Source organism: Anguilla anguilla, chromosome 9 (assembly GCF_013347855.1).
Source record: "Anguilla anguilla isolate fAngAng1 chromosome 9, fAngAng1.pri, whole genome shotgun sequence".
Lineage (NCBI taxonomy): Eukaryota > Metazoa > Chordata > Actinopteri > Anguilliformes > Anguillidae > Anguilla > Anguilla anguilla.
Window position 1 is genome coordinate 22,225,444 of NC_049209.1, and position 27,792 is coordinate 22,253,235.

General features: G+C 43.1%; 1 protein-coding gene across 7 annotated transcripts in view; it reads right to left on the reverse strand.

The window, feature by feature from the left end:
* The window catches only part of igsf9bb (immunoglobulin superfamily, member 9Bb), a 134,285-nt gene that overhangs the window by 79,434 nt on the left and 27,059 nt on the right, over window positions 1-27,792 (reverse strand). For all 7 annotated transcript variants that reach the window (XM_035433321.1, XM_035433318.1, XM_035433320.1 and 4 more), the window contains exons 2-3: window positions 12,733-12,924; window positions 5,812-5,958 (exon numbers count right to left, since the gene is read on the reverse strand). In XM_035433321.1, the coding sequence (XP_035289212.1) occupies window positions 5,812-5,958; window positions 12,733-12,924 (339 nt within the window). The remainder of the gene's footprint in view (window positions 1-5,811; window positions 5,959-12,732; window positions 12,925-27,792) is intronic.

Below are 27,792 nucleotides of genomic sequence, written 5' to 3' on the forward strand. Positions count from 1 at the left end.
ATGACTTAGTGCACTGTACAGTATATACACTGCGTTTGCGCTGTCCACTGGAATAATATACAGCCTCCTGAGACTCAGCAATTCATTTTTGTCTGTTGTAGGAGACATGAGTCTCTGGTCTTAATCTCAAGAACCATATATCCTACATCACAAGGCTTTCAATAAAAAACTTTTTTTGAAAATATTTTCACTGCAAGACGTTTTTATCATCCAAGACATTTGTATTATGTCAAAAAAGTAAAACATTTTTTTTCTGCCAGGTGTTAGGATATCTCGCAGTGAAAGAGAGTAATGGAACTATAGATGGCTATTTCACTGTTAACTGTGACTCTTCAAACTGCTGTTCAGACAGCACAGAGCAAGAGCTGAACAGAATGTACAAACTGCAGCAGGCTTACAGCATTTGTCTAAACGCTGGAAAAACTGAAAAGAGAATCAAAGGAGTGCTGAGCCGGTTAATCAAGGGCTGAGGATGATGTCATCTTGTGGGATTAAAACACTGGATCCTCAATATGCCATAGTAAGAGTAGCTCATTATTCCCTTCCCTTAAAGAGGCATCAACACACATTGTCACAAGCCTCTACTCCCAGGCACAGTTTCTTAATTAAACACAGAGCCGTCTACCATCTAATTAGCACCTGGCAGACCTGGTGATGATGATGTCATGAGCCAGGCTGGGTAAGGAGTGGAGGAGTGTGATTTTTATCTTGTTCTATTTCCTGTGGCAGAATTTCAGACACACGACCGTGACGGACACCGAAAACACCATTTTGCAAAGTTTGGCAACTTCAAGCACCTCGACGGTAACTCTCCTTTAGAGAAGTAGACCAACTGTCAGTCTTTTGCTCGCAGGATAGTAGATCTGGGACCAGGAATGCTTCACATAATGACATGGCTGAGGCGTCATGTTGGACTGTCTTGCACCATAAATACTGAAAGGCTTTAAAAAAAAATCAATTTGATGGATTTGTGCTTGTTTTTTTAGATTAGCCTTTTGCTTTTTGTGTGTTCAGTGGCTAATTCACATAGAGTACGGAACTGTACCTATTTACTTATTCATCTGTAAGCCGACCAGGGAAATACTGTCACTGTCAGTTTTCTGCTAAAACCCAGCCTCACAAGCCATCTCACAAACCAACCAGAGCAAAGAAAATCACTCAGTGGTAAATAAAAGAAAAAACAAACAGGAAATAAAGATGTAAATTCCTTCCCTCTGTGGGTATTCTGCTAAATCTCTGAGGATTAGTGGTGACCTGGAGTCACGCAAAAATAATTTCACCAAGGTCATCCTGCCAGGATTTGCAGCAGATTTTTGATACCGAGTCTCAAAGGTAGCTTGTGCGCGAGAGCATGCGAGCCGTCTTCTCCACCTGAGCACGCCTCGCTTTGAGTGGCAGGGCTTGTGTGGGCGGGCGACCACGGGGCACCAATACACTGCCCCCGTTTAAGTATTCCCCAGCTGGAATTCAATTACTAAGCCACTGATTGGCAGCCTTGTGGTTTGAGCGTCCGCCACAAATGTGTGGTACACCAAAGATTTTTTAATGGCGCCTTGGCACTGAACGAGACGTGAATGGACAGTAAACCCCTGAAATGAAATACACCCGGGAAGGATTGTAGAACTGCTCGACTGTCAGGATTTACAGCCATTTTCACATACCTACAGAACCGTACCAGGGAGGTAAATTGATTAAATCGAGATTGTCATTGGATTCAGATGATTTAAGTGACAGAAAATGATTGTGTGAACTAGAGGTACAAGCCTGCATCCTGAGCTCTGTGACATCAGGTCAGATTGGCTATGGGCCTGCTGCTAACACGGAAGTTTGTGAATATTAGCATAGCAATACTTCTTCCAGCTGTTAAAAACTATTGACAACAGGGGCGCAAAGCTTCCAGATATTGTCGTGTACCATTATGCTCAGCTAGCTTAAAACAGCTGTATTTGACAGCACGGGAGAGGCTTAAGTTACTCAGAATCATTCTCAGGACTAGGTAAGTTACTCTGAGCCACAGTGACCCCCAGCACTCAGAGTATGATTTACTCTGAGTAACTCAATAGACTACTAAAAGCCTAGCCAGCAGTGCTGCTTTTTATATGAATTAAGGTCTGGCATATATTTAAACGTGAAGGTATCATCTTTCAAATCATAAATCACTTTAATTACTTAAGATCATTGGACCTTTCAATAATTTAATTAACTCACGTATTTCCATAGAGCTGAAGAGTTACTCAGGAAGAGTGCTCAGATATGCAAGTCAGATATGAGATATAATGCTACACTTTGGATGTATCCTTCCACAGGATTAGTTCCCTTTGGCTGATGACCTTATGCATTTGCTCAGCAGGCTAACCATACCTCTTGTATTGCGGAGTGACCGGTGAGAGCAGACCTACTCCCGTTACAGATGCACTTAGTTGCTCTGGATAGATAAATATGCCTACTAAATAATACATGTGAATGTAAAGGTAAAGACACAATGGGATGCAGTGATACAAGGAAAAAACCATCTAGCTTCAGCGCAGCATCCAGCCCATGGGCATTTAGAGCACGGCTACAAATCAGGTGAAAGGGTCAGATTGGTTTATCACTGTAACACTTCCAACCAGAAAGAAAACAACCAGAAAAATGTTGGGGATTAAAACCGCCAATGTGGACCACGCATAAGATGCACTGATATCACATTAACCTGGGGATGCGCTGAAAGCAGCCCCTGGAAAGGCTGAGATTACGCTTCTCCGCACACCATTACCATCGTCCTGAGAAGCCAGCTACCCAACGCAGACACATGGCCAAGCCTCAGTAGCAGAGTCAGCGATGGAAGAGGTCAGTGAAGAGGGTAACAACAGCTAAGCCACAGGGTTTTCCTATAGGGTCTGGCCAGTATAGGAGCCAGAACAGCAAGGCAGGATCTCTAACCTGTTGGTATATATGTGAATATGAATCCTCTGTAGCAACTGACGTCATTGCAACACCCTCCAAAACCTTCAGACACATCCAGAATTTCAAAGAGAAAAATTAATAATGGAAGCAGCACTTCCTGCAAACTTCTACTGCAAGTGCATGACATGATTGACACGTTTGATTTCTTCCGCATCCAGTGTGCTGAAACAATGACATCACGCCCAGGCGAAACGCACCGCCACCGGAGAACGCGTTCACTTGCAAATGAACCATTCCCTTTGACGGCTGAACTGCAAAGCGTTGCTAAAAATAATGGTGGCAAATATTAGCGGTAGCTGCTTGTGTAATGTCGCGCACCGCTGTGTTCTGACGGAGACAGATCTGGGGCCAGGCCTCGTCTATGTGGCGGCGTGTCACCTTCAGGTGGACCCAACGCCATTTGCTCCCACACCCATGATTCAGCTCAACAGGGAGGCTTTGGGAGCCATGAACGCACATCGTTTGGGTCTCTTTGCTCACTGCTCTTACTCATGAACAGGGTGAGCCATGACTATAGGTCATATATAATAAACTCATTTCCAGGAATGGCAGGTAGGATTTTTCCATAAGATTTTCTTTTTTAAACGCTGACATTGTCCTGAGTTCAGCACAAAAAGTAGGTTTGCAAGTACCAACTGATGAATTAACACATTTGCAGTGCGTGGTGAAGATCGAAGGTTTTGCTGAACAATAAAGATTGAGAGGTAGGAGTTTGACTGTTACCTAACTTTACAGCACCTATAAATGCTGCACCTATTTTCCATGTAACTTGTTCCTTTTACTGTCTTACTCAAAAGGTCATCTTGAAACTGTCTGGTTTGGCAAGACCTTAGATAATAAAAGAACATCCAAGAACATCATTCATTGCTTCCCAAACCACAAATGGTTCTTATAACCGTTTCCATTGTCAGTTTTTCATCAAACTCATGCAGTGCAGCCTGGTACTCCTGCCAATATAACCCTGCCTCCCAGCTACACAGAGCTCACTGCATCATCTCCTCGCGGGCCCCGCCCCCTTTTTCCTTAACTGGCGTGACATGTTCCTCACGGCACCCTAGGCAGGCTGCCGACGTGTAAGGGTGCTGAATATCACAGGAACACAGCATTGCCGCGGTGGGCGGGGTGTTCTGGGGGGGGTGAGGTGGGGTGAGGGGGGGTAATCAACTCACTGACAGCCCCAGAAAAGCTCTGCCCTCTTATCACGCCACCAGCAGCTTCTAGCAGCTCGAATGACAGGCTGCGGAAACGGCAGCTTCATCCATCATAATTACATGCGGTGTGCCAGCCTTGGGGAATCTGTGAATATCCAGCAACAGAAATACATTCTTGGACGAGCGCAAGGCGTCTGGTTTTTTTTGGGTTAAAGGCGGTCGCCGGTGACATCATATGATGGGAAAAGGGATGGTGATGTAATTTCAGCTCTTTCGCAGCTCCTAACCTCTCAACACCACCACTAAGGTCCAGCAGTCGAAAGGGTGTTCGCATCTTAAGACTGTCCTTGACCTCAGTGCATGTGACCATACTAACACACTAAATCAGCATAAAGCAATATAGCCAAGAAACATATTTACTGTATCATCCTAGGCACATTAATATGTGGCAACATAGTCATTAATGAGGGGCAAAAATGTTTTGACAAAAACTCAATATTTATCATTATTCTATTCTTAATACAGTACTGTCATAAGATGTAAAAATTGGGCTAAATAATATGTGAGTTATTGCTTACTAGTCAGTAACATAGAAAATTGCTGAATTATCAGGAGATTAACAATACAAAGGCTGCCTGCTTAAAGTTGCAAAGCAAGAAGACCTCTTAATGTACAGCAGTCCACCGAAACATCAACAGTGAAGACAAACTGGTTCAAGCTTTCCCATTACTCACATTTATCACTGTATGTTATCGCTCCGAGCAGCAGAAGTACAGGGCTATTCCTTTTTAATGTAATGAGGGATGCGGCTTTATTAAGGAGATCCGCCTTCGCAGCGAAGCACAGCAAATGGCGATGAGTTCGCCAGCTCTGGCTCCAGGGCACGGCCTTGATAAACTGGCCTGTCACCGCTCCACCTTGTCGGCGATGAGCGGTTCGATTAAAGAGCGCCCGGCCGGACGCGGCATTTTACCGCCTCCCCGTTCTGTATCTCTTCATCAGCCCCCTCTCCCCCGTTGCCTCGCCCCGCTCCACGACCCTGCTCCTGCCCTGTCCCCGGTCGGGCCGGCCGACGATAAGTCGCCTGCCCCCGGCTTTGGGTCCCGCCGGGCCCTCTTTTCCGGATGAGCCGAGCAGCGTCGGAACTCAGGGAAAGATTTAGATGCTATCACAGCTCGCCCTGCTTCCATCTGAACAAGTTGTAATATAACAGTACACGGTGTAACTTCTGTGGCTGGGTTTTCGAAAGGACATTAAAAAGAACAGTGAAGAACAGTGCCTGGCCCAAGGTACCCACAACGCATTTTGCTACACTACGTTGCTGTAAATACAGCAACAGCAAATAAATAAATAAGTAAATAAATAAATAAATAAATAAAAGATGCCAAGGCTGTCATCTTAAGTACCCCTGTAGCAGGCTGCAGAAATAGCAGTCGGCTTGTTCATCAGCAGAGAGCAGGGCTACGGAGGCGTGCTAGGCAGCGTTTCAGGAGAACAGGCCTGTGTGTGAGTGCCGCACTCGGCGACGGTCGTTCCCCGGTCGGCGAAATACCCTCACAGACGGGCGACTGCTTCCGCTCGTAGCGTGCACATGCAAAAATCACCACTGGTGACGAATTACAAAAGGCTTAACATCCTGCATTGCGTTCAGCGCTCACTAGTGAGATTCTTTGGTCACGCAGTGAGGACGATGACGTTCGGAGGGCTTGCTCACCGTTCACCGTGAGGTGCACCCAGCTGCCATTGTGGAAGGTGTCGTACTGCTGCTCCAGCATCAGGACCTTGCACTCGTACCAGCCCTGGTCGTCAGAGCGCACCTGCTCGATCCGCAACGAGGACTTGCCGTACAGGCTGGCTCTACCTGCGCAGGGGAGAGAACAGAACTAGGGGTCAGGAACGGTCACCTTCCAATGACCGAGTCGATGGCCCACAGACCTCAACAAAGCTACTGTGGTGGACAAGACAAATGGCTGAGTCCTGTGATGTTAAGAAATAAAAAAAATAATAATAATTTTAAACAGCATGCAGGCGTTCAGCTTAATTCTTCCACATAAGTTCTAAAATAATGTTTTATCTGCATATGCACCAGCTGATTCTGTTTCAAAAGTAAGAAACTGCAGGAAGGTCTCCCTGAACATGGAGCATTGGCAACATAAATACTGGATGGAAATTCAATAATGCACTGAGTAAATAATGTTCCCCAAGTCCAGGGAAATGTAGCAGACATGCTTAGACATGGGAATGATTGTGGTCAACCTCTTCCAGGCAGAGAAGCAAGGACGGAGGACTGAGGTAACAGAATGGCAAGAAAGGTGTTGAACAGCTTCGCTAACATCAGGTGCATTATTCTGAGAGAGATACGGGTACCCGATGCAAAAAATCAGACAGATATGGACAACAGACGCAAGAAAATCCACCACTGTGGGCGTAAGGCTGGCAATAATGTCAAAAGTGACATTGTCTATTCTTTTTTTTGAGGGGTGTGTGAGTGGGGGGTGAGGGGGGGCGACGGGGGGGGGGGGGGGAGCAGAGAAAGGCAAATTTGACTGTCTGAGATCGCTCTGGCAGGCTTCACAGCAGATGGCAGCCAACAGCATCAGATAAACAAAGAGCTTTCAGAAGTACTCCAGCTGAAATTGGTAGCTCCATAGTGACACTCTCAGCTCTGTTTATTTTTTCTCCATGCCCTTGGAATAAATCTCTTAGCCATGAATGAATGAACTCTAATTTTGCTGAAAGCTACACAGTTGGACCGATATACACATCTCACTACTTTCCCTGCCACTCTAGTCAAGTATTTCCTAATGAAAGAAAAGTCACTACATTGCTGTATGGACATCTTTAAGCAGACCCAAAAGCATATATGGTCACATATCCCAATTAAACCATCAGTATCATAACCGGTGTCAGCACTCCTGCATAAGCGGCCTACTGGATAATCCATTACAATGTTAATTTATAATGGAAACTGTTGAGCTTGGTGAAGCGCTAACCATTACGCAAGTGCAGGACATTAAAGGTACACCCATACTAGGACAATTGGACCTCCACCACTGTATGTGATTGATTTTTACATACCATCAAACTGTGAGTGAATTTTTCCAGAATCCCAAATTCAGAGGTGCAAGAACTAATTCACCTCACATACTGTAGTGAAATGAATGTGTGTATTTTACATTATTAGATTTATTGTTGCCCACTGTTCATGTTATGGCAGTTTTAGTATTTAAAACCAGTTAAATCCAATGATTTTTAATTCATCAATTCACATTCTGAAATGGTATGAGCTGCCAAAACTTGGATGCATCCACCAAAACTCTAGTCTTATTTAGGTTAGTTGGACAAGACTTTTTCAATATCAACCCATATCATCCAGGCATGTACATGTAAAATGTCAACCAGAAAGTTTCTCACACAAAAAAAAAAGCATATCAAAATTTTTTCTGTCTGCATCACACCTGGGCAGGATACTGGGGGATGCTGGGTATTCCTTAAAGATGAATAATGTACCAGGTGACCATTGGTTATAACTATATCTTCTAGTCCATATGTACAGAAGGCATCGTTATGTGCAGACCACCTCTTTTCAAACTCAAAATTCTTACACACTGGCATGAAAAGGATCAGGAATCATCCGCATTCAAGGAAGAATAGAAAAGGCTTTAGAATGCCTCATATGCGGGAAGTGCAAAATAATAGAACATAATGAATTGCTCCAAATCAAGCCTCAGCGCAAATGCCATCCTGTTTTTAATCAACTTCAGAGTGCTGTCCCCCTGGCAGGTGTGGCTCTGTTTATGACAGGTCTCAGGTCTACCATAGAGACCTGGCAGGTGTGGCTCTGTTTATGACAGGTCTCAGGTCTACCATAGAGACCTGGGGGAGGAAGCAAGCGTCAGTTTTTTTTTTTAATGTATATTTTTTCAGGGTTTTTTTTTTTTGGTTGAAGTGCTGAAAATCAATACCGCGGGAGGAGAAATAGGCCACGGCCTGGCGGTAACAAAGGAGAGCTTTAAAAGTCAAGTCTATTTTTATACGGCCGATAAAGATTGGATTGGAGTGGAGAAAAAAAAAAAGACAGAAAAAAACCGAATGGTTGCGGGGGCCGCAGTTTGTCCAGCGGGCCGCTTCTTACCGCAGCAGGGGGGCTAACCGCGCCGTACGAGTCGCTCCTGCGCTCCGGTCACCGTGGCGATCAGCCTCAGCTTCGCCTGGCCCAGGGTATCAGCCTCAGCTCCTGCTGCACACGGGCCTCTGCTCAAGCTGTGCAGCGGCTGAGGCTGAACACAAACCCCGCTTTTCCTGTGCGCGCGAGCACAGGACCGCGGCTCTGCGGCTGCCGTTCTGCTAGCATACAGAGTTAGCGCGGCGGGGCGCCGAGGGGTTGCGGTTAGGGTGGCTGCAGGCCAATCAGCGGTCGAGTAAACGCAAATCAAATCAGGTGGTCGAGGTTGCAGGACTACAATGGGAAAGGCCTGAGAGAGCTTAACTTGCACCATGGCACTGCCCCTTTTTAACAGCCCCCCACCCCCCACCCCCCCCCGCCATTTCCCCAGTTTTGAATCTCTGTCCCACACATGCCACTGCAGCTACAGCACTACAATGACTTTTTCACAATACAGGCCACACAATGCAGCAGGATAGATATAGCTCTTTAATTTGGGTGAAGCTGCACACCCCCTATGCCAGACAAAAAGTATTTTTGGTGCCTGGCAGATTCCCTGAAACCCCGGCAACCCTAGAGGATTGTGTCTCTCCACTGTGAATACTGTATATGGTCATATTCAGCTAATAGGGCTGGGCATATATACTGTATCAAGTTTGTCAATCACTTACAGTAAAAGCTACAAGGCTTGAGGCTGATTGGCTGTCTTGACAACACCCACTCTATATCAGTGCTGATGTTTTTACCCTGGAAGCATTTCACATGCCCTCTGGAGTGTGGATGCTTACTACCGCATCAGGTATGATTAAAGAAAAAGATGAAAGAAAGCCAATATTCTGTGTGGCAGTGATGATTGTTAATACACTTCAAAAACATTTCATAATTGTTACGTTTTAGCACCTAGCCCTATCAGTTAATGATCTAGTCCAGGTTCAAATCTACAAAGCCAGTGCTACGGGACTCACCTCCACTGATTGAGCCAGTTGATGGCATTGACGGCTTAACTCTATAATGGTTACATTTCCTAAATGTGCAGCCGTTGATCCGCACAGACACAAATGATCCTTATTAATAATTGTGCATAGAGGACACTCAGGATGGAAGGTCTTTCTCAATTCAACACAACATTTGGTTTTGGTAATCCATGTCTGTCAATCTCTCAAGCAATGTGGACCGAGTGGCTAGAGTGACGCCCATGGAAAAATAAGGTTATGAAGGTTCAAAGAAGCATTTAGAACACAATCACTTTTCTCTTAGCATTCAGAGATTGGAAAAAAATAAGCAAGACAGTCATACAATCTATCTATCTGACTCAACTTCCTGTGAGGCACATGAATTGGCACAAATGTAAGGAGCATCAATGTCATCATCACTACAGCCTCCAGTGCCCCATTAACCGCCCACGACCAGCCCACTGCCCCCTGCTTCAGCTCTAGCCTGATAATCAGACCATTGTGTGGATGAGGTGGGGCAGGTCAAAGCCGGTGCTGGATGTGGAGCAGGCCAATGGGAGCGCGACTCCTCTCTCACAGCCAGGCTCTCCCTGCCCACTGTCTCCCGTGCCCCGTTCAGCGCCCCCCAAGACAAAGAGCCGCTGTGGCAAGCCCCCGCAACCCGCCGCCCGCTCACAGCCTTGGTGCCCAGCATCCAGCGGGTGAGGGAATCTCTGATGGAACAAAACAGATTCCTCCATGTTCACAGGAAATCGGGGTCATGCAATAAAAAGAGGGGAAATTTTCACGCTGCTCATTTAATACTGCTCGCGTGTGCGGGGGCTGCTGCGTGCTGGGCTGTGGCGAGGGGGCGCCACAACGCGGACGGACATTTAAAGTTTGCCCCAGATGGACGGCAGCAGGAAAGCAGACCTCTTGACAGGCTCCTTGTCTTGCGTCTTGCTACAGCTCACAAGGGAGAGATTGTCTCACACATGAATGTGCTATTGATTCAGAAACAGGGAAAATGCACGACTGTATTTAATGCTGATATACAGTAAGGCAGTCAACGTTCTGAGGCGTAACTAAGCATCGAGATGCCGGAAAAGAGCATGTAGTTATGTATAGTACACCCAGAATAACGCTAGTGTTATTTGGGTAATGGCTGTGGGAGTCAGGCCTCCTCATGTGGGCTTGAAATTGATTTCTGTTCAGAGTTTGAAATTCGAGACACTTTTGATAATGAAAATGTTTTTAGAGCAAACAGACTCCTGATAATTGCAGATGTTCCTTGTGGTGTTCTGCCCTTAACCAGACTGAGTTGACGACAGTAAATGAAGTCGGCTGAAATAACTATGTATAGTGGTGTCTCAATTGTACATTTCAGACCTAAACTACTTTATTTAAGCTAACTTAATGAGGGAACCTGATCTGCTGGTAAAAAAGGGAAGGAAATTTTGAAGGACAAAGATGCAGGTTAAACAGACAGATGCACTCTGCTCTGTCAGCAGTATTAAAACAGACAAGCTCATTCACATTCCCTGAGAGAACCGGACATTAAAAGCACGCTCCCCGTCTGTAGCGACTACTTAAGAACCATCACCACTTCTTTGGTTTTCTAAAATTGCCATGGTTTTACATTTGACATTGTCTCTGCTTCAAATCACTGGAGTACATTTTATGATTTAACATACATACATACATTCATAGAAAACACAATTTCCCCGTTTTTCTTCTATTCACGGCAGAGAACTCTAATCGGCTGCCCAGCTATCATTAGCTTGCAGTCTGTCTACAGACACCAGATTATGCCAACAAGTACAGTATAATCATTTCATTAGCCCTATTATTTTCACAGCTATTATGTCTCCCTTTGTTGATGTGGCTGTGGCTTCAGCTTCACAGATTTCGCAGCTACCCAGGAATTACTGGATTGCTATATGTTGTGTAAGGAGGGAAGTGAAGCCACGTTCAGAAGCAAGGCCCTTCCTCCACTTCAAAATACTCATTTAATGCTCTTAATCAGACATCCAGGGGCAGTGGAGAATGCCTTTTTCCTGTGCTTAAAATGTGCCTACTCTTTGAAATTAGGGGGGGAAGCTCATTCTAATGATCCCTATTTGTAAAAAATTATATTAAAATGCAAAAATAAAATTATCATAAAGTAAATAAAACACATAGCTATATATTTCATGAATGTGCTAAAAACAAAAACAATGCACTTTCATGGCATCTGGTAGCATTCTGTAATACATTTGCACAGTATTATCTTTTATTTCATTTATTCCTAATTTGTCTTTAGGGAAAGAGGGGCACTGAGCTGGAGAGAAACATAAATATTAACATGCAAAAAATATTAAAAGTGACAGTGTCATTTAAAAAATTATCAAACTGGAAACAGGTTTGCTCCTCCGTTATTGTTCTGTGTATAATGCCTTTTAAACTCAATTAAAAAGTATTATCAGGTTCGATTTTATCCGATCCAGTAAAATCTTCCGATACCAAGATGCATGATAATTAAAGCCAAATCCGGAACACAGGCCAGATACCATAAAGTCACAGCTTGTTTGAGCTGAGCTGATATTTCAAGGCAATCGAGGAATAAGCACTTTTCCCATAAAAACTGTCGCCGCTCAGGATGTGACCCAACGACCTGCAGGTGCAGGAGTTCAGTGCTCCAACCTCTCGAGGAGGGTTCTGAAAGGGGTTCCAACACCCCTTTCAAAAGGGCTGCCTTTCATGTTGACAATAGTGAAAGCGCGGGGTTTGATGTGACAAACAGGGTGAGCAGTGTTTCAGCACTCTGTCCCAGTGGGCTCGGTCTTTATCTGATGCAGACGGCCTCTAATCTATGGCCCCCCAAATCAAATGGGATTATTGTTCCCTAATTGCACGTGGCACATCAACTGTAAAATGCCTCTAGCTAAAGGGACAGGGCGAGTGTATTTCCATGGGAGGGCATTGTAATTAACGCACATGCATATGAACTGGCACAATTTAAATTTAAATTAACACTACACTGCTCTTGGACTATTTCCCATGGACACTCATTTTAAATTGTGGTTTGTTTTTGGTTCTCTGCAAAAACCAAAAAAATTTTGGTATTAATCTGACGGCATGTGCATTGGTTTGAGCGTGAACTAAGTGAAATGCCCTTACGGGGTGGATTAGCACATAAAACCATTTTTTCTTGATGCTGTTAATTTCTTGGAAAGTGAATGTCTTGGAAAGCCTTTATTGCAATATTTTACAAAATGGTTGATATTTTAAATCTGCTGCGAAGCATTCGTTAGCATTGATCCTTGATGGCAGAAAGTAGATTCATAGGATTAAACTCCATTGGCAGAGAGAGCTAAACGTTTAACAGCTTCAAGTATCAGGCCTCCATCTACATCTGAGAATATATTCCAAACAAGAGCTCTTTTAAAATTTGCACGTGCCCCAGGGAATGGGAGCAGGAGGTGGGGAGTCAGTGTGAATCATGCAATTCTGAACGCTGAGACTGCCTGCCAACAGAGAGAAGTTCAGAGCCTCTTACCAGCATACTCTGGGTCCACATGGGGAGGGTAGAAGCGGAAGTTGATGAAGAAGGGGATGGGAACTCCAAACTTGAACCACTCCACCACATAGGGCTGGCCGTTCAGGGGGTGGGCCACGTCACATCCCAGGATCACGCTCTCTCCAGCGCGCGCCGTCACAAACTGGGGCTCCTCTCTGTTTCCGTGGGCACCTGGAATGGGGGCATCAAGGAGGACTGCATTGAGCAAAGTGATGATGATGTCAGCGTCTTTACATTTCAGCCCGTTTTATATGCTTCACAGAAATGTGACGTGCATAGATAGTTTCCCATGTCTGAACACTGAAAACTGAAAATGCTCCAAATGCTTGTTTGACATTATTTAAAAATAACCTTCTGACTTATGGCCTCTTTGGACGTTTTTAGTTGTTACTTTCTCATAGATTGGAACTGGGAAGCTAGCTCATTGCAGATTCCCAATCCATCAAAAAAAGGGAATTAAACCCTGTGAGATATCTAGTGTTTAGTTTATGGCCTTAGAGTGAGAAACAATGTAATTGGACAGGACAAACTTGTTTGAGGCCTATAGAATATAATATTGTTACTAAGAATGTCGCCAATGAAAGTCACACTGATACACTCTATGGGTCACACCTCCGGCAAAGTTGTCCCTGAAGACACCAGAACACAAAGCTATTTATGGGGTGTCCGGGTCTGGATTGTCATAAGGATTGTAGTTTCCTTTTTCCCATTGTAAGTTTGAATTCCAATCCACGATATTCGATTGAAATCAACTGAAAGTCCTAATGTCTATGTAAAATTGGTTGTTGAGGCATGCGAGTTGTAATTTACAAACATCACATCTGTTGTTAAAAGCAGGAACACATTTCCATCTTGTAGAGGTATTCATTAGCTGAGCTGAATTACCTCCTAACATTTTCCCGTTTGGTCTTGTTAGAAAGTGGCTAAAAAATCTTTCGATAATAAAATCATGGTGCTCTGCCCTGCTTTCAACAACATAATTAATAAGTATTTTAATTAATAAGTACACTGACAGTTTTTAGATATGCCAGTCCTTGTCATAAATTAAAGGTACCTAACCCCCTTTCCACACCTTAACTCAGCATCACCTAATCAAGCACCCTCAATCCCTGCTGGGCTAGGCATTTAAGATGGGCACAAGAAAAACTTGTGTCTTGCGGTTGGTGAAGAAGGGTTTTCCTCTTTTCATTGTTATTCTAATTGACTGCTTCTTACTGAAATTACTTAATCTGATATCGACTTTATATATAAGTTTGTTTTGACTTACTGGTTGATTCCACCAGGTTACTGTACACTGGCCTACCAACAACAAATTTGGAGATTTAATTTATCATTGTCATTTTCAATGATAATTATTTAATTAAATCACGTCAAATATATTTTATATGTAGGTTGTGAAGGGTTTTAGCATGCAATACCACTTGTGTTCAGTATTCAGAGTCCTAAACATTTTAACAAGGGCACTGACTGTTGGAACCACTGGATTCAGAAAACAAACATATTTTTTACTCAATCCTCACCCCTCAGACAACCCATAGCCGTCCATTGTCAGGGATGTCACTTTAGCCATTGGACCAGGCCCACATTGTTTGACTGAAGGATGTTAAAATTTTACTGATGCATGCAAACTGGTTGAAATACACCTTTTCACTTGTCACTTCTTGAGTTACTTTAGCATGCAATTCAGATGAGGCCAGCACATGGGTGAAAAGATTTACTCTGTGAAACAAAAATACTGTGTTTAATTACAGAAGCACCTAATAAGTGTTCTCTTGAGAAACACTAGTCATTGTACAGGAGTCGAGAGCTAAACAAGCCTGACAGGACATTTGCGCAACAGCCAGGGTTCTGATTAAATTACCAGAAACCACTCTTCTATCTCTTTCCTGACAGTGTATGGAAAATGTAAAGTGCATTAGTGTGCAAAGTGTGAAGTTTGATGCTTTTTTAATGGTGTTTTATTGCTGCCGATGCCAGAGCATCAACACGACACCAGGCTGGTCATTTAACAAGCCCAATGACCCAAGGGTGATTTTTTTGTTCCGAAAGGTTTTATAACAAGAAACTCACTGGTAGTTAGTCCACACACAAACACACACGGCCTACCTAAAGCTGACCTATCGGAATGTTAAAGGTCAATCTTTCTGCCTCAACAGATAAAGGATGTCTTTTGGTTCACATTCTGGTGAATATTGACTTGTGTTGCATACTGTCCGTTCCCACCAATCAGAATTAGGAGAGCAAGGAAGAAACCAATCAGACATGCTCATAAAGCACAATGGGGGGCAAATCATTGCCCCCTGAAAACATGTCCATTGCCCATTATATTAGTGGGGTAGGATCAGGGTGCATTAAAAAGCTGCCCGTGCTACACTGGATCAATAACAACCTTTCGCGCTAAAGGATGACTAAGAAAGGCAGACCATATAAACAATGTGCTGAGACTGTAGTGCAGTGAAGGAAACAGGTTTTCACCGGTTTCAGAAGGTTGCAGGTTTGGCTCCTAGGTGGGGAACTGCCAATGATTGCAGCTGAGCTATTGGACTGCAGAGTGAAATAAATCGATGGTTGGCTGCATGCACTTTGGAGGATTTCCAACTCACCTATAGTCAGTCTGAGCTTTGTAACACATTTTAACATATCACTCAATTGGATTTCATTTTGTTTTCACCATATATTGTTTGATGCATTGTGGAGACCTGAATTCTGACACTAAACAATTATAATTTAAAAACAGTCCTCAGTGATGTAGGTCTACTAGAGCATAGCTTGCTTCAGTGATTACTTGTAGTAGAGTTCATTCTGTGATCCAAAGATGCATTCAACTACAAATGAATAGAGAGGGAAGATCCCATTCAGATGAGTGTTCATTTAATCAAACTCTGTATGTTTTGACCACAAACATGAAATCTTTGATAAATCAGGATAAATTTTCTTAAGCCTGAAAATATTACAGAGGCCCTTGTAACAAGGTTACAGCCAAATAGTGAAAAGAATAACAACTTTTTTTTATAACAACCATATGAAATGACCTGGAAAGGGTTCATTTATGGGGAATAAAGATAAAGATAATTCATTGCGGTATAGGCCTAGCTGACTACTACAATCAAAAACAAAGCATTTAATTTTTCCTCAGCAGGCTCATTTACACTTTACACACATAGCAATCCTACCCTGATACACAGTGAAGTACACTCTAAATGCATCCCATAAGTCAGAAAACATAAATTATTGCCACCTGTAATTCCATGCAATTCAGAGAAATTAATTAAGAGAAGAAAGAAACCATTTAAATATTTTCCACAATTTACAAATAAACATACATGCATTTTCCAAGGAAACACACAATCAGAAATTAATCAATGGTATCATTATTATTATTATTATATTATTATTATTATTATTACCCATCCATCCATCCATCCATCATCTATACCCGCTTATTCCAGTTCAGAGTCACGGGGGGAGGTTGCCGGAGCCTATCCCAGCATGCAATGTGTGAGAGGTAGGAATACAGCCTGGACAGGTTGCCACCAATCTACAGCAGATTATTATTATTATTATTATTATTATTGCTGTTTAAAAATAATAATAATAATGATTATGATGATGACAGGAGAACGATGCAACCAGACATGTCTCCCTCAAGTGTATACCCAAAGTCTCCCCCTTCTCATGCTACCTATTGCAGTATCATGTGGTGATTGGCTGCTGGTGACATCATAAGCTGGAAAAACAAGCCCTGGAAGGGATGACCTCATTGTTTATATCAGGGAGAGCAACAAGCAGTAACGAGCGGGGCCCAAGTCTCTTCCTCAAGAGATTCCGCGAGGTTTACGATGAAAGACACCGGGGAAAGGAGGGGGGCAGTCAACAGCCCGCTCAGCGAAATGGCAGGACGAGGGACAGGCTGAAACCTCTCTCAGCCGACGTCGTGTCGAATATACTGTATCGCCCGTCGTCCCATAGAGGGGGCTCAAACATGCTTTCTGTTGCCATGACAGCAGGCTGGCTGGTCCTGGTGTCTGTTGCATCGCTGCATCTGACTGAACGTGTGCTGCGGCTCGCCGAGGCGACAGCAACAAATGGAGGAGAGAGTCACCCTTGATCTGAGGTCGCAGTGTTGCATAAGTCGCACTGCGTCTGCATCGCTCACAGCATGTTACAATGCGCCACAGTTTACACATCTCCACACAGACAGCGGGCCATCCGTATTTTTAATGAACAAAACAAACAGAACTGATTAAATTTACTCTGTGTTGTGCTCTGCAACATCCAGGGGTTTAAACTGAAGGGTGGGACTGATAAGCTGTCCAGGAATCACTCCCTCATCAGTGGAGGCCAGAGTGCAGTCCGATCAGAGCAGACGGAGGTAAGCTCAGTGACTCGAGACAGAATTCCGGGTGGTAGCCCTAGCGCTAACCCGGGAGATAGCATTGACGTCTCTCAGCCAGATGTAGAAAAGATCCAGACCCAAGAGTGTTCTCTCTAACATGCAGAGGGAAGGAGGGGGGGGGGCAAAGCAAGTAGGTTAGTAGGCTTCCTGTCTTAGAGCTCAGGATGTGTCCGAAAAGACACAGTATAATCGGACAATACACTGAGGATAGATACAGGTGTACAGGGGTATAGGGGTGCACGGTCACCGCAGGGCACTGCTTTTATTGCTCAGCTGGTGTGGAGCAGGGAGGTAATGAAGGAGCAGGTCCCTTTTCTATCCCTAAGAGTAAACCCCATACAACATGTGCAAGGTGGAGAAGCGGATTCACTGTGTGGAGGACCTTGGAACACCTGCAGTTTGAGAACCCTGGACAAAACTAATTTATCTATGGTGGCTGAAACTGCTGCACAAGGAACAGCTGGGAGGGTTGCAGGATACAAAGTGGAGGGCATCTCCCTCTGTGCCCATGACTTTGGCCCCATTCTGGAGGCTGTTTTATAAACCCCACTCTTCAAATTGCTGGAGATGTCCAATGGAAGATTTTACATGGGTGTACACTATTTCCTCCAAACACATGGCAAGGAAATTCAAGTTGAATGTGTCGATTTTGTGAGTAAGAGTAGGGAAAGGTGCGATAAAAGCATGATGCACCCAGAGATAACCTGATGAGTATGCGTTGGTGCTAGGCACAGAGTCCATGCCTGGCACCAGCACCCACATCTGGCTGAGTCCCAGAGGTCAGGGGGACTTGTCTTTAACTTACAGTATGAGAATCTCAAAGGTCTTCAGACTTGTTATCTGGGTTGGTACTCAGAGGTCTTGCGACTTAGAATCGATTGCTAGAGACTCAGAGGTACTTAAACCTGTTACCTAACTCAGTACTCAGAAGTCTTTCACTTAAAAACTGCTGCTAGAAACTCAGAGGTCTCTTGAGACTTGTTACCTGACACGGTACTCCGAGGTCCCTTATGACTTAGAATCTAGCACTGTCTGTGCACCTAGCTCTGAGTGAGATATGGGGGCTGATTCCGAAATTCAAGCATACATGCCACATTGCCCAGGACACCGTCTCACCAAAGAACACACACACCAGCTCTCTTGGGGTTCATAGCGGGGTTCTATGTATTTTCAAAGCGGTAATAGAGCTGGAAAGGAGGATGCAGATAAGGTGAAAGTATGATGGTTTATTAATGCACATAATCGTCAGTTAAGTCAGCTATGTTAATTATGGAAATCAGATTCACATAGCTGAGGTGAACACACTGCTTCAATGTATTTAGGATTTTTTTCTTTGTTTTTCATTATTTATATATTTATTTGTCTTTTTATTTTTGGTACATTTAGGCAGATGGGAATTGATCTGTAAATAAATAAACAGTTCTTTTTCCATAGTTGCTTAAACAGTGCTTTGGAAAGTCTCTCTCTCTACAATTTACTGATTCCTTTGGGGCACTGGGAGACTGGCCCCATTCTTACACTGAGTTGGGCTGTTAACCTCTCTTCTGTTTCTACTGTGGAGCTGGCTCACGCAGGAGCTCACTTACTACCTTTAAGATTACTTCCCCCTTGCATTGCCTGCAGCCAGAGCTGAAAAGTACTGCAAAACTGCTATTTTTAACAGCAAACGATATGCAATTAAAAATTCACACTTGCCACACACTTTTTTTAAACACCTGGTAAATACCAAGTCAGTCATCTGTTTGCTGATTTGGTCAAACCTTTCATTTTCAATGACTGAGACGAGAACTCTGCCCAGATCCAAGATGACCCCCTGGACTTTATCTGTAGGCCACAGCTGAAGCTTTCCCCAAACACTTCATTTCATTACAAAAGTAATAAGTTTATTTCTTCTTTAATTCTGCTTTTCCTGCTGTAACTACCTCGTATTTCCTGTTTGTTGAGCACCTTTCACATCATTGATCCGTATTGTACTCGGATAAACTCAGTTTACTTAACACTGAATAACAGTGTTGTCTGTGGCACAGTTGAAGTGCAATGCAGTTACAAAGCTAATCTGGCCGAGTTATTGTCCAGTTATTGTCGAGCTTGCACAGAAAAGCACCTAAACATGAACAAAGCAAGCCAGTGTGGTTCCAGCTGCGTGGTGGTACAAGAATATCAGTTCCCCTGTTTGACATTTATTGTTGTAATTCAAATTAAGTACCTTGCTCAAAGCGTAGAATCATAGTGTCCCCCCTGGGGTTTAAACCCACACTGTCTATGCTAGAATCCCAATTCCTTAACCACTCCACTAACGGTGGAAACCAACTTAAATGCAGCTGAAAGAGCTTCCTGTTCGTTCCTTCCTGCTAGCTGTCTAAGTGATGTTGCACAGGCTCTTTAAAGTCAGGAGCGTTGCAGCTCGAGAGCTATTTATTCCTCCTTCTCCAGTTCTCCAGTGTCCCTCTCTGTTGTATTTTCTGACAGCCTTGCTTTTGTAACCGCGCCATGCAGCAGTCTCTGTTTCTCTGAACTCTTTGTTTCCAGGCTGAACCAGCGTTTAATCTCTCTCCTGTTTCTCGTTTCCTCCCTGGGCCTGTGAACGCTCCACTCTGGTGTACCCTTCTCCCTTCCCGGTGGATTTCTCTGAGTGCGTTCTTACGTCCTGCCTGCTTTAGCCATGCGGTTCTTTTCCTCGTGGTGCACTGGAACCTGTCCCACACTGAGATCAGCGAGGCTTATTAAACGTGCTGTTTCATCCCCGAGAGCCTCTCTCCACACCCTGCTAGCAGGCTTAATCACTGCTGCTAGCTTCATCCTTAATTCTTCCACTGTGAGGTAGTGGCTACACATGCATACAAAAATACACACAGACACACACATACACACACACACGTACGCAGATACACACACACATGCACACACACATACACACAAACATAGCTCATTGCTTTGACAAGCACAGAAAAATCATTCCTCACCATTTCATGGTGACAACTACGTGAAATCAAATATTTTCAGAGATACACATGGATCAATTTGTGTGTGAGTATGCGCGTGGGTGGTTGTGTTTGTGTGTATGTACATATAGGTCTGCTAGTTTTGTGCACAGAAATTCATATGACCTCTTACCTGTCTTATGCAGTTATACTTCCTGCTTGTAGAGCCTATATTATCACTGGCACTGGCTCCTGACAACACTGATTAAGAGCTGACTTTCAGTTCTAGAAGGCACCGGCTGTAAAAGCTGCTACGATAATTGGCTCTAGAACTCAGTGGCTGCTGAAGACTGTATAACTGTTAAGATATTACTAGATATTCAACAAGTTTTTTAGTGGTTCATTCCGATGGACCACGTTATCACTATAGCAAACCACAACACGGCATATCTTGACAGAGTCCCCTTTAAAAAATAAGAGATTTGAGACAACAGTTCTGCCTTTTTTAGGTAATCAGGGGTAAAACATCGTCTAGCTCTCAATGAAAAGAATAAAACAGCAAGATTGTCTGTGTGAGTAATGTGCGCGCTCTCAAGCAGTGTGCTTACACAGCCGCCTGCAGTGATTCCAATTGAGCTGCTGTCCAGGTAATTCCGCGCACAGTATGACAAGTCTTGCGAGACTTACAGAGGAAACTGTTCTTTAAAAGTAGAAGCACGCTTCTTTAGGACCTTCTTTGGGGCATTTCAATTCAACAACGTCTTCAGAATAGTACTCAGCTACCAACCTGTATCTTGGTGCCATATGACAAGACAACGATATCAATATCAATATTGTTTTATGCCAACATTCAGCACCCACAGGTCATATATACTGGAGTGTGACGGTTGAAAATCTGGCTTATCTTCACAACTGAAAGTATTTTTTGGTCATCCGCTACAGTGGTCTTTTGCTATTGCTGAGCTCGCCAGTGCATTTTTGCTTCCCAACAATGTATCTAATAGTTGATTTTTATGCACCCAATATTTTGGCAATGTCTCTGATTAATTTATTCAGATTATGAAACCTCGTGGCCTGTTTTACTGGCATTGGCACTTTTTCGGATCTCATGTTGAGAGACATCAGCACCAGACTCTAAATATAAATTCCACACCTAGACACATCAAGACCTTTTGTTAGCTTTCCTGTGAATGAACTAATGATGCAAAGACACACAGTTGGCCAAGAAACAGCTCAGCAGCCAAGTAGCCAATTACTTTTACTCCACTAAAATAGGGGACATTTGTGTTAAAAGGGCTTTATTTCCTACACGGATCACCTGATATGAATACCCTAAAATTAGAGCTGACAGTCTGCACTTTATCCTCATATGCATTGTTTTATTTGAAATCCAGAGCACTGGAGCACAAAACTTGTGTCACTGACCCACTACTTTTGCATTTTACTGTAGTAATGTGTTGCAATATGTTATCATCTGTATATACTGCAATGAATTAAAAAATAACAATGCAACATATCTCACACAAAAATTCATTAATAGAATTGTAGAAATTAAAGTGGAAAGAATGGACATATTTTGTCAATATGGTTTCCATTATGGAGATTACAATTAACACTTTTTAATGTTGGTATTTAGTATTACTGATACATGATACACACAGTTTAGGCTCTCATACATCCATGACAGCTCTCTATAAAATACAATAAAAGTTTACAAAAAAATATCTAATATAGCAAATATTTCAATTATCCACTGGAATCCATATTGTCAGGGGTGAAATTCCTGATTTTGAGAACCTAATGTAGCTAGATCACCAGGCAATATCTCCACATGACAGTCCAAATATTTGCTGAGAAAAGTGTACAGTGTACAGCAAACCTGTAGGTGCTTGGCTAAATTAAGCCATCCAATTAAACTGCAGCAGCATATTCACTACAAGTCTCTTTCAATTATAGTTTGCAGTGGAAAGTACAACTGCTAAACAATAGTAATACTGTTAATGAACCACAAGTATTCTAAAAATAGCAGGGGTTGAAACAGCTACTGTGTTTTTTATTTTTATTTCGCTCTGCAGGGAATACTCTTGCTCCAAACACTGTATGATGTTGTTTCATAGCAATAGATGAACGATACTGTGTGTACAACCTGAATCTATTATTATCCAACAGTCAGCAACATGACCTGTAACTGACTGTTAGTGAATGAAAAAGATTGACTGGGAAGTGAGAAGGAGATCTATTGTATATCTGTAGTTTTATATTTGACCAGATGTGAAACAAATGGTTTTCAAGAGCAAATGGATCTAATTAAATTACTTCCTTTTGATCACCACCATACTTGCAGCCCATATTGCCGGCTTCAGATTTACTGCTTATAACAAAAATTCTGTGATGATTTTAGAGGCTAATAAAATAGCAAACTGCAGAAAGAATCTGACCTACTTCAACTCACATTCCACCAACCCCATCTCTCCAACAGCACTACCCCCGAGGATCACCGATTCTGCCGTATAAATCCTCTTTAAAAATTAATCCTGAAAGAGACCGCTTACAGATCCCTTTCTTTCTAATCATTTGTTTTGCTTTCTTATCCCGCTCTTTCGTTTTGCTTCGTTGCTATCAGATGGGAGGACTTGCTGAAGCACTGGTTTAGTGCATTGATGCATCCCATTGTCTAGTATCAAGTTCTGACCATGCCAGAGGTAACTGTGGCTGGCAGTCCTGCAGGCCTGTATGTAAGTGGTCATGGAAGGGTTAAGCAGTAATGGAGGGTTTCATCGCCATAGCGACTAGTTGATCAGTCTTTCTGTCAGACAAGTTTCCTCATATTCATAATGGAATACCATCTTCCTGATTTATCCACAGTTTTTGACATGGTTTACCATAAGATCCTCCTGTCTACTCTCACAGAGCTGGGAGATCTCAGGTACTGATCTTTCCAGAAGGCTGTCAGTACCTCATACACGGTCCCCAGGAGAGTGTACTCAACCAATCCTCAGCCTGTTACACATCTCCAGCTACACCTTGTATTTTTACACTTTATTCAGACAACAGGAAAGAAGAGAGGGTTACAGAGACAGGATCAAAGTGCAGGAAGTGGAATGTTGGGCAATTGAATCCCAGGTCACACGAGGCGAGTGTCTACATATGGATCAAGACTATGAGCTTGTTGCTTTGCGGCATCATGTTTTCATAACTGCACTACAGTTTCCATCTTGCTATCTGTGTTCCACATTTTTTATTATTTAATGCTTCAGTCACCCTGGAGTAGGGCACCTGGCAGAATAAATTAAAACTAATTCAAATAAACAGCACACACAAAAACTGTCATTTACACCGGTTACCGCACAAACCTGGATTGAGCCTGTGGGCATAAGCTGACCCGACGCACCCTACAAAATTGACTAACCAAAATCCCCCCTCAATTAGTCAACAAGCATCGTTTCAATGGAATGAGCTGCTCTGATGACTCGGGACAGATTTCACAGCAGATCGCAACCTGGTCTCTGTGGGAAACCAGCCAAGAGAAGCACATGGCAGGTTAGCTTCATTGCCCCAAAAATTAGGCTCCTCGGAATTGGCCGCGGGGGTTGCCAGCCTCAGCGCCACCTAGTGTTAGGAGGACCTCAGGCTTGTCCAAGAAGGATTCACGGTAGAGGTATGGGTCTTTTGAATAAAAAGCACCTAAGTGCAAATGTGTAGTTGTGGCCATCTCTTCCTTATTTTGAACAGCGACAGGCTCTGGTGCAGCCTGAAAGTGGAACACGGTGTTCCCGTTCCTCTACAGGAAGCGTGACCGATCCTCACCTTGCCGCCGCGACAACTCACGAGCCCCTCCCGCCCCAATCCGCCTCAGTCAGCAACCCCAGCCTCGGCAACCAGCAGCAAGCGCTGTTACAGCGCCACCCTCCATTAAATATTTCATCGGCGTCGTAAATCAGAGCCCGCATGCTTCAATCAGACGGCAGCCCGTGCCTGTGCGGCGCGCTGAGGAGGAGGATGATGATGCAGATCACTGCTCAATGATTTCTTCCATAAAACAGCCCCCGCCTCCGAGATGACATTCAAGGTGAAAGTCGAAACCGAGTCTTATCTGACGATATTAGCCTTTAATAAGCTTAAGGAAGTCCTCGAAAGCGGCCACAGGGCATAATTTTAGAGTAGGGCGGACCGCTAATTTGGGGGGGAGAGTCAGAGGCAGAGAATAACACAACGATTAGGATTTAATGTCCAGTGAATGGCAGTTCTTTTTGCGTAGGTTGATTGCTTTTTACCCTAACTTGCATTCCGCGATTCGGCGAGATCGTCTTGATGGATATTGTATCTGACAGCTCTGCAAATGGTATCGCGACGGCCTCCTCTGATTGGCTCTTCCTTGCAGTCCCCGCACAATGCTATTTCCATTATAATTTCTCATCTGCCGCACAAAAGCGCTCTTATGCTAACCGTAGATGACTGTTGATTCATAGTGGTCAGAACTGCCGAGGGGACCATCAAGCTCTTAAACTCAAGGTAACACTAAATACGTCATTAAAGAAGGGGTAGATAGGAGGAGGTTGCTTTTTTTTGAACAGCCAGAGAACCTCCACGCTTCTCTTGTTTATCTTCAAACTGTGTGTAAAAAATCTAAGCAAGTGGTATTATTATTATTTATTATTTCATCTAAACAGTATAAAAATATAAATGCAAATTGCTTTAAAAATCAAATTAAACGTATAGCATGAAATACATTGGTTAAATTCAAAAGATGCCTTCTAGTAATCAGAAAAGAATATTAATAATCGAAATAGTGTGAGTCAGACAGGATTAACAAGCTACTTTGCTACATATGTCAAACACATTGATTCATGTTCAATTTCAGATAAAGTTAAGTTTATAAGCCAGTTTAAAGTTGGCAGATTTCTCACTGGTGGATGACTTTAAAGAAGACAATAAAGCTGTGTCTGGTTTTCACCCGTTGCTGATTTATTGAGCCTAACTTCAGATGACTGATGATGGGTCGAAACTGCTCTCATCCACTGAGAATATTAATTCTTATCGTACTTTACAACAATAAACAACACCGCTATGTATCTGCTTGACAGCCAATCCAAGCAGTTAATCACCATGACACTTATTGCAAAATTCTAAGAGAATTATGGAATTACATTTTCTTTTTTCTTGCTAATATTCCTCGTTAACTGCAGTATGTTATCCTTCAGATCTCCTTTAAATGTACTGAACGTTTTTTGCTACTTTTTTCCCTACTGTACATTGTGTGCCTTTTCTAAAACCCACTGTTGCAGAAGATTCCAGTAAAACCAACAAGAAATACAATAGGAAGCATCGCTTGTTCAGTTCAGTGTGGGCAAACAGAAATAAAGGTGCAACTGACTGTGAACAGTTTATTGCTGAAAGTATAAAAAAAGAAATTACTTTTAGACAAGCTGCCAAACATAGATCCATAACTAAAGAAAACCCTTTACCAGCTGCACAGGAATCATTCAGTGTGGGCCTAGTGTAGGTATAATGGAAATGTATGGATGAGTCACAGTGCATAAACACAGCTATTGTATTAAAGAAGGAATAGATCCCTTTGGACATCTTTTGTAATTCCCTCCTGTCTTCCTTAATCAATTTTTAATTTTCCACTTTTTTATCTTAAGAAGCTTGTTGTTTCTGCAGTCCTCTCTTTACAAGACCACCATGTCATTTAGAGACCGTGCCTACCACTTTAATCTGCTTTATTCTGCAGAAGAGTTAATCCACTTGGTTTGATTAAGCTTGAACAGTTTTCAGACAGGAAGAGTGTGGATCTAATCAAGTTAAAGTTCAGCGCGTGATGAAAAAGTCTGCTCTTTCCTTCAGTATAGTGCCTTTCTGCTCAAGGTGGTTAAAAAAGTGTGATCAAACTGACTACTGCCCTAAGCCAATCATGAGGCATATACAGTCACAATGGGCCTCATTCACAACTTTTCTTAAATTATTCTTACTTTTGTTCTTAGAAATGTTCCTATGAAAAACCAATATGGAATTCATGACACGTGCATATCTCAGGTGTATGAGATGACGGTTGCTGACGGTTAGTAAATTTCATGCGCAATCCTGTTCATGTGATTAGCATAACGAAACAGCTATGAGCATATAGATAAGAAAAAAATGATGAATGCTGAAATGTTCATGGAAACATTCCTACACGTAGTTTACGATCAAATGTGATCGTATGCATGTTTCGTGAATGAGGCCCATTGTGTGCTGTTCACAACAACAGCTCAAATAACAAGACAAATAAAGGCCAGCCAGGCAGAAGAAAGTTCACAAATACCTCAGCAAGAAAGGACATATCGATGGCAGCTGAGTGATCAAAACTCTCTTGCTCTCTGCCTTAAAGGGCTTCACAGAATGACTGAATATAATTTTACGGTTTTATCACTTCCATTTTGTAGGTGTGGCAATTAGCAATGAGCTGTTTTTCAGATTTATAGCAAAGGTTAAAATGGCCGCTTGCCGTTGAAAGCGGAATGTTAACTGGCCACATTAAAAGCCGTGTGCTTGCAGGATAATGGTCGGAAATCACTTAATTGGGGGCTTCTTGCCGGAGAGGGTGGGGGCTGGGTGTAGAGTCTGCAGTAGTGAGTTTAATTAACACTGTCTGTTCAGTATGTTCTGCATGGTGTGATCACTAGGGCCTTGTGGTCGGGGTGGTATTCGGGGGGCTTGGGGTAGCACTTGCAATCGTGACCCTCAGTGGACGGAAGATCACAAGAGGCATAACAGACCTCGCCAAAGAAGCTCGCGACAGTGAAAGTCAGGGCTGCTTTCAGCACCTAAATCAGGCACTTACTCAAGCCTGCCTGATTTACACAGTGCAAATGAAATCACAGAACCCGCAAATTCAAAATGTATACTTTCAATCACACCGATGAAGGTGACATCCAAAACACACATTAGGTAATGGGGGGTATTTTAGTGCTCCATCAAATGTATACCAATGAAAAAATATATATCAATGTGTTCATATAAAAGAAGGGAGTGTGGGGTCTGGGTATTATGATGTGCTGAGCTGTGCTATAAATTATATAGGGGTGACCTTTTTGAATGAATGTATTTTATTACATGCTTTTCTTAGAAGCAAAAGTGAAGCTTTGCTCAAAGGCAAGAATAAAGTACAGAACTTCCTGGTTCAAAAACTACATCACGCTACAAACCAGGACCCACCGTGGTTTGTCAGGACTGCCAATCAGACATCTAGTGGCAAAGAAGCTGAATCTGACTGAGTGGAGAGAATAAAAGGGGCAGGTTCCAGTGGGACTGCACAGTGCGAAAGCTGTGGTGGCAGGAGTACAGTATTAATTTCAAGCGCCAATGTGTATCAACATCCCAAATGCATTGTGGGAATGATTGAACCAAGGAAAAGTAGATGCACTAGTATTTGGTTAGGGCTCTGTATTCACAAATAGAGGGGTGTGGGCTGGAATCCAGAGGATGTTTCCATTCCCTGCCTGCTGGTTATTCTCTGACCACAGCAGGAATGAAACACAAGGCCCCAGGGGTAACGCTAATCCTCCCTCTGCACCAATCACGTCAGATAGTAAGTTACTGCTTTTTACAGAAACGTGCCATTTTATCGATATATTTACTTACACATTTTTGTTTACGACCTTGTGTTTGTACATGTGTTTGGTATCAAATATACTCTGGATTCATATTTCATCGATAACATAATTCTTAAATATCTGGCAG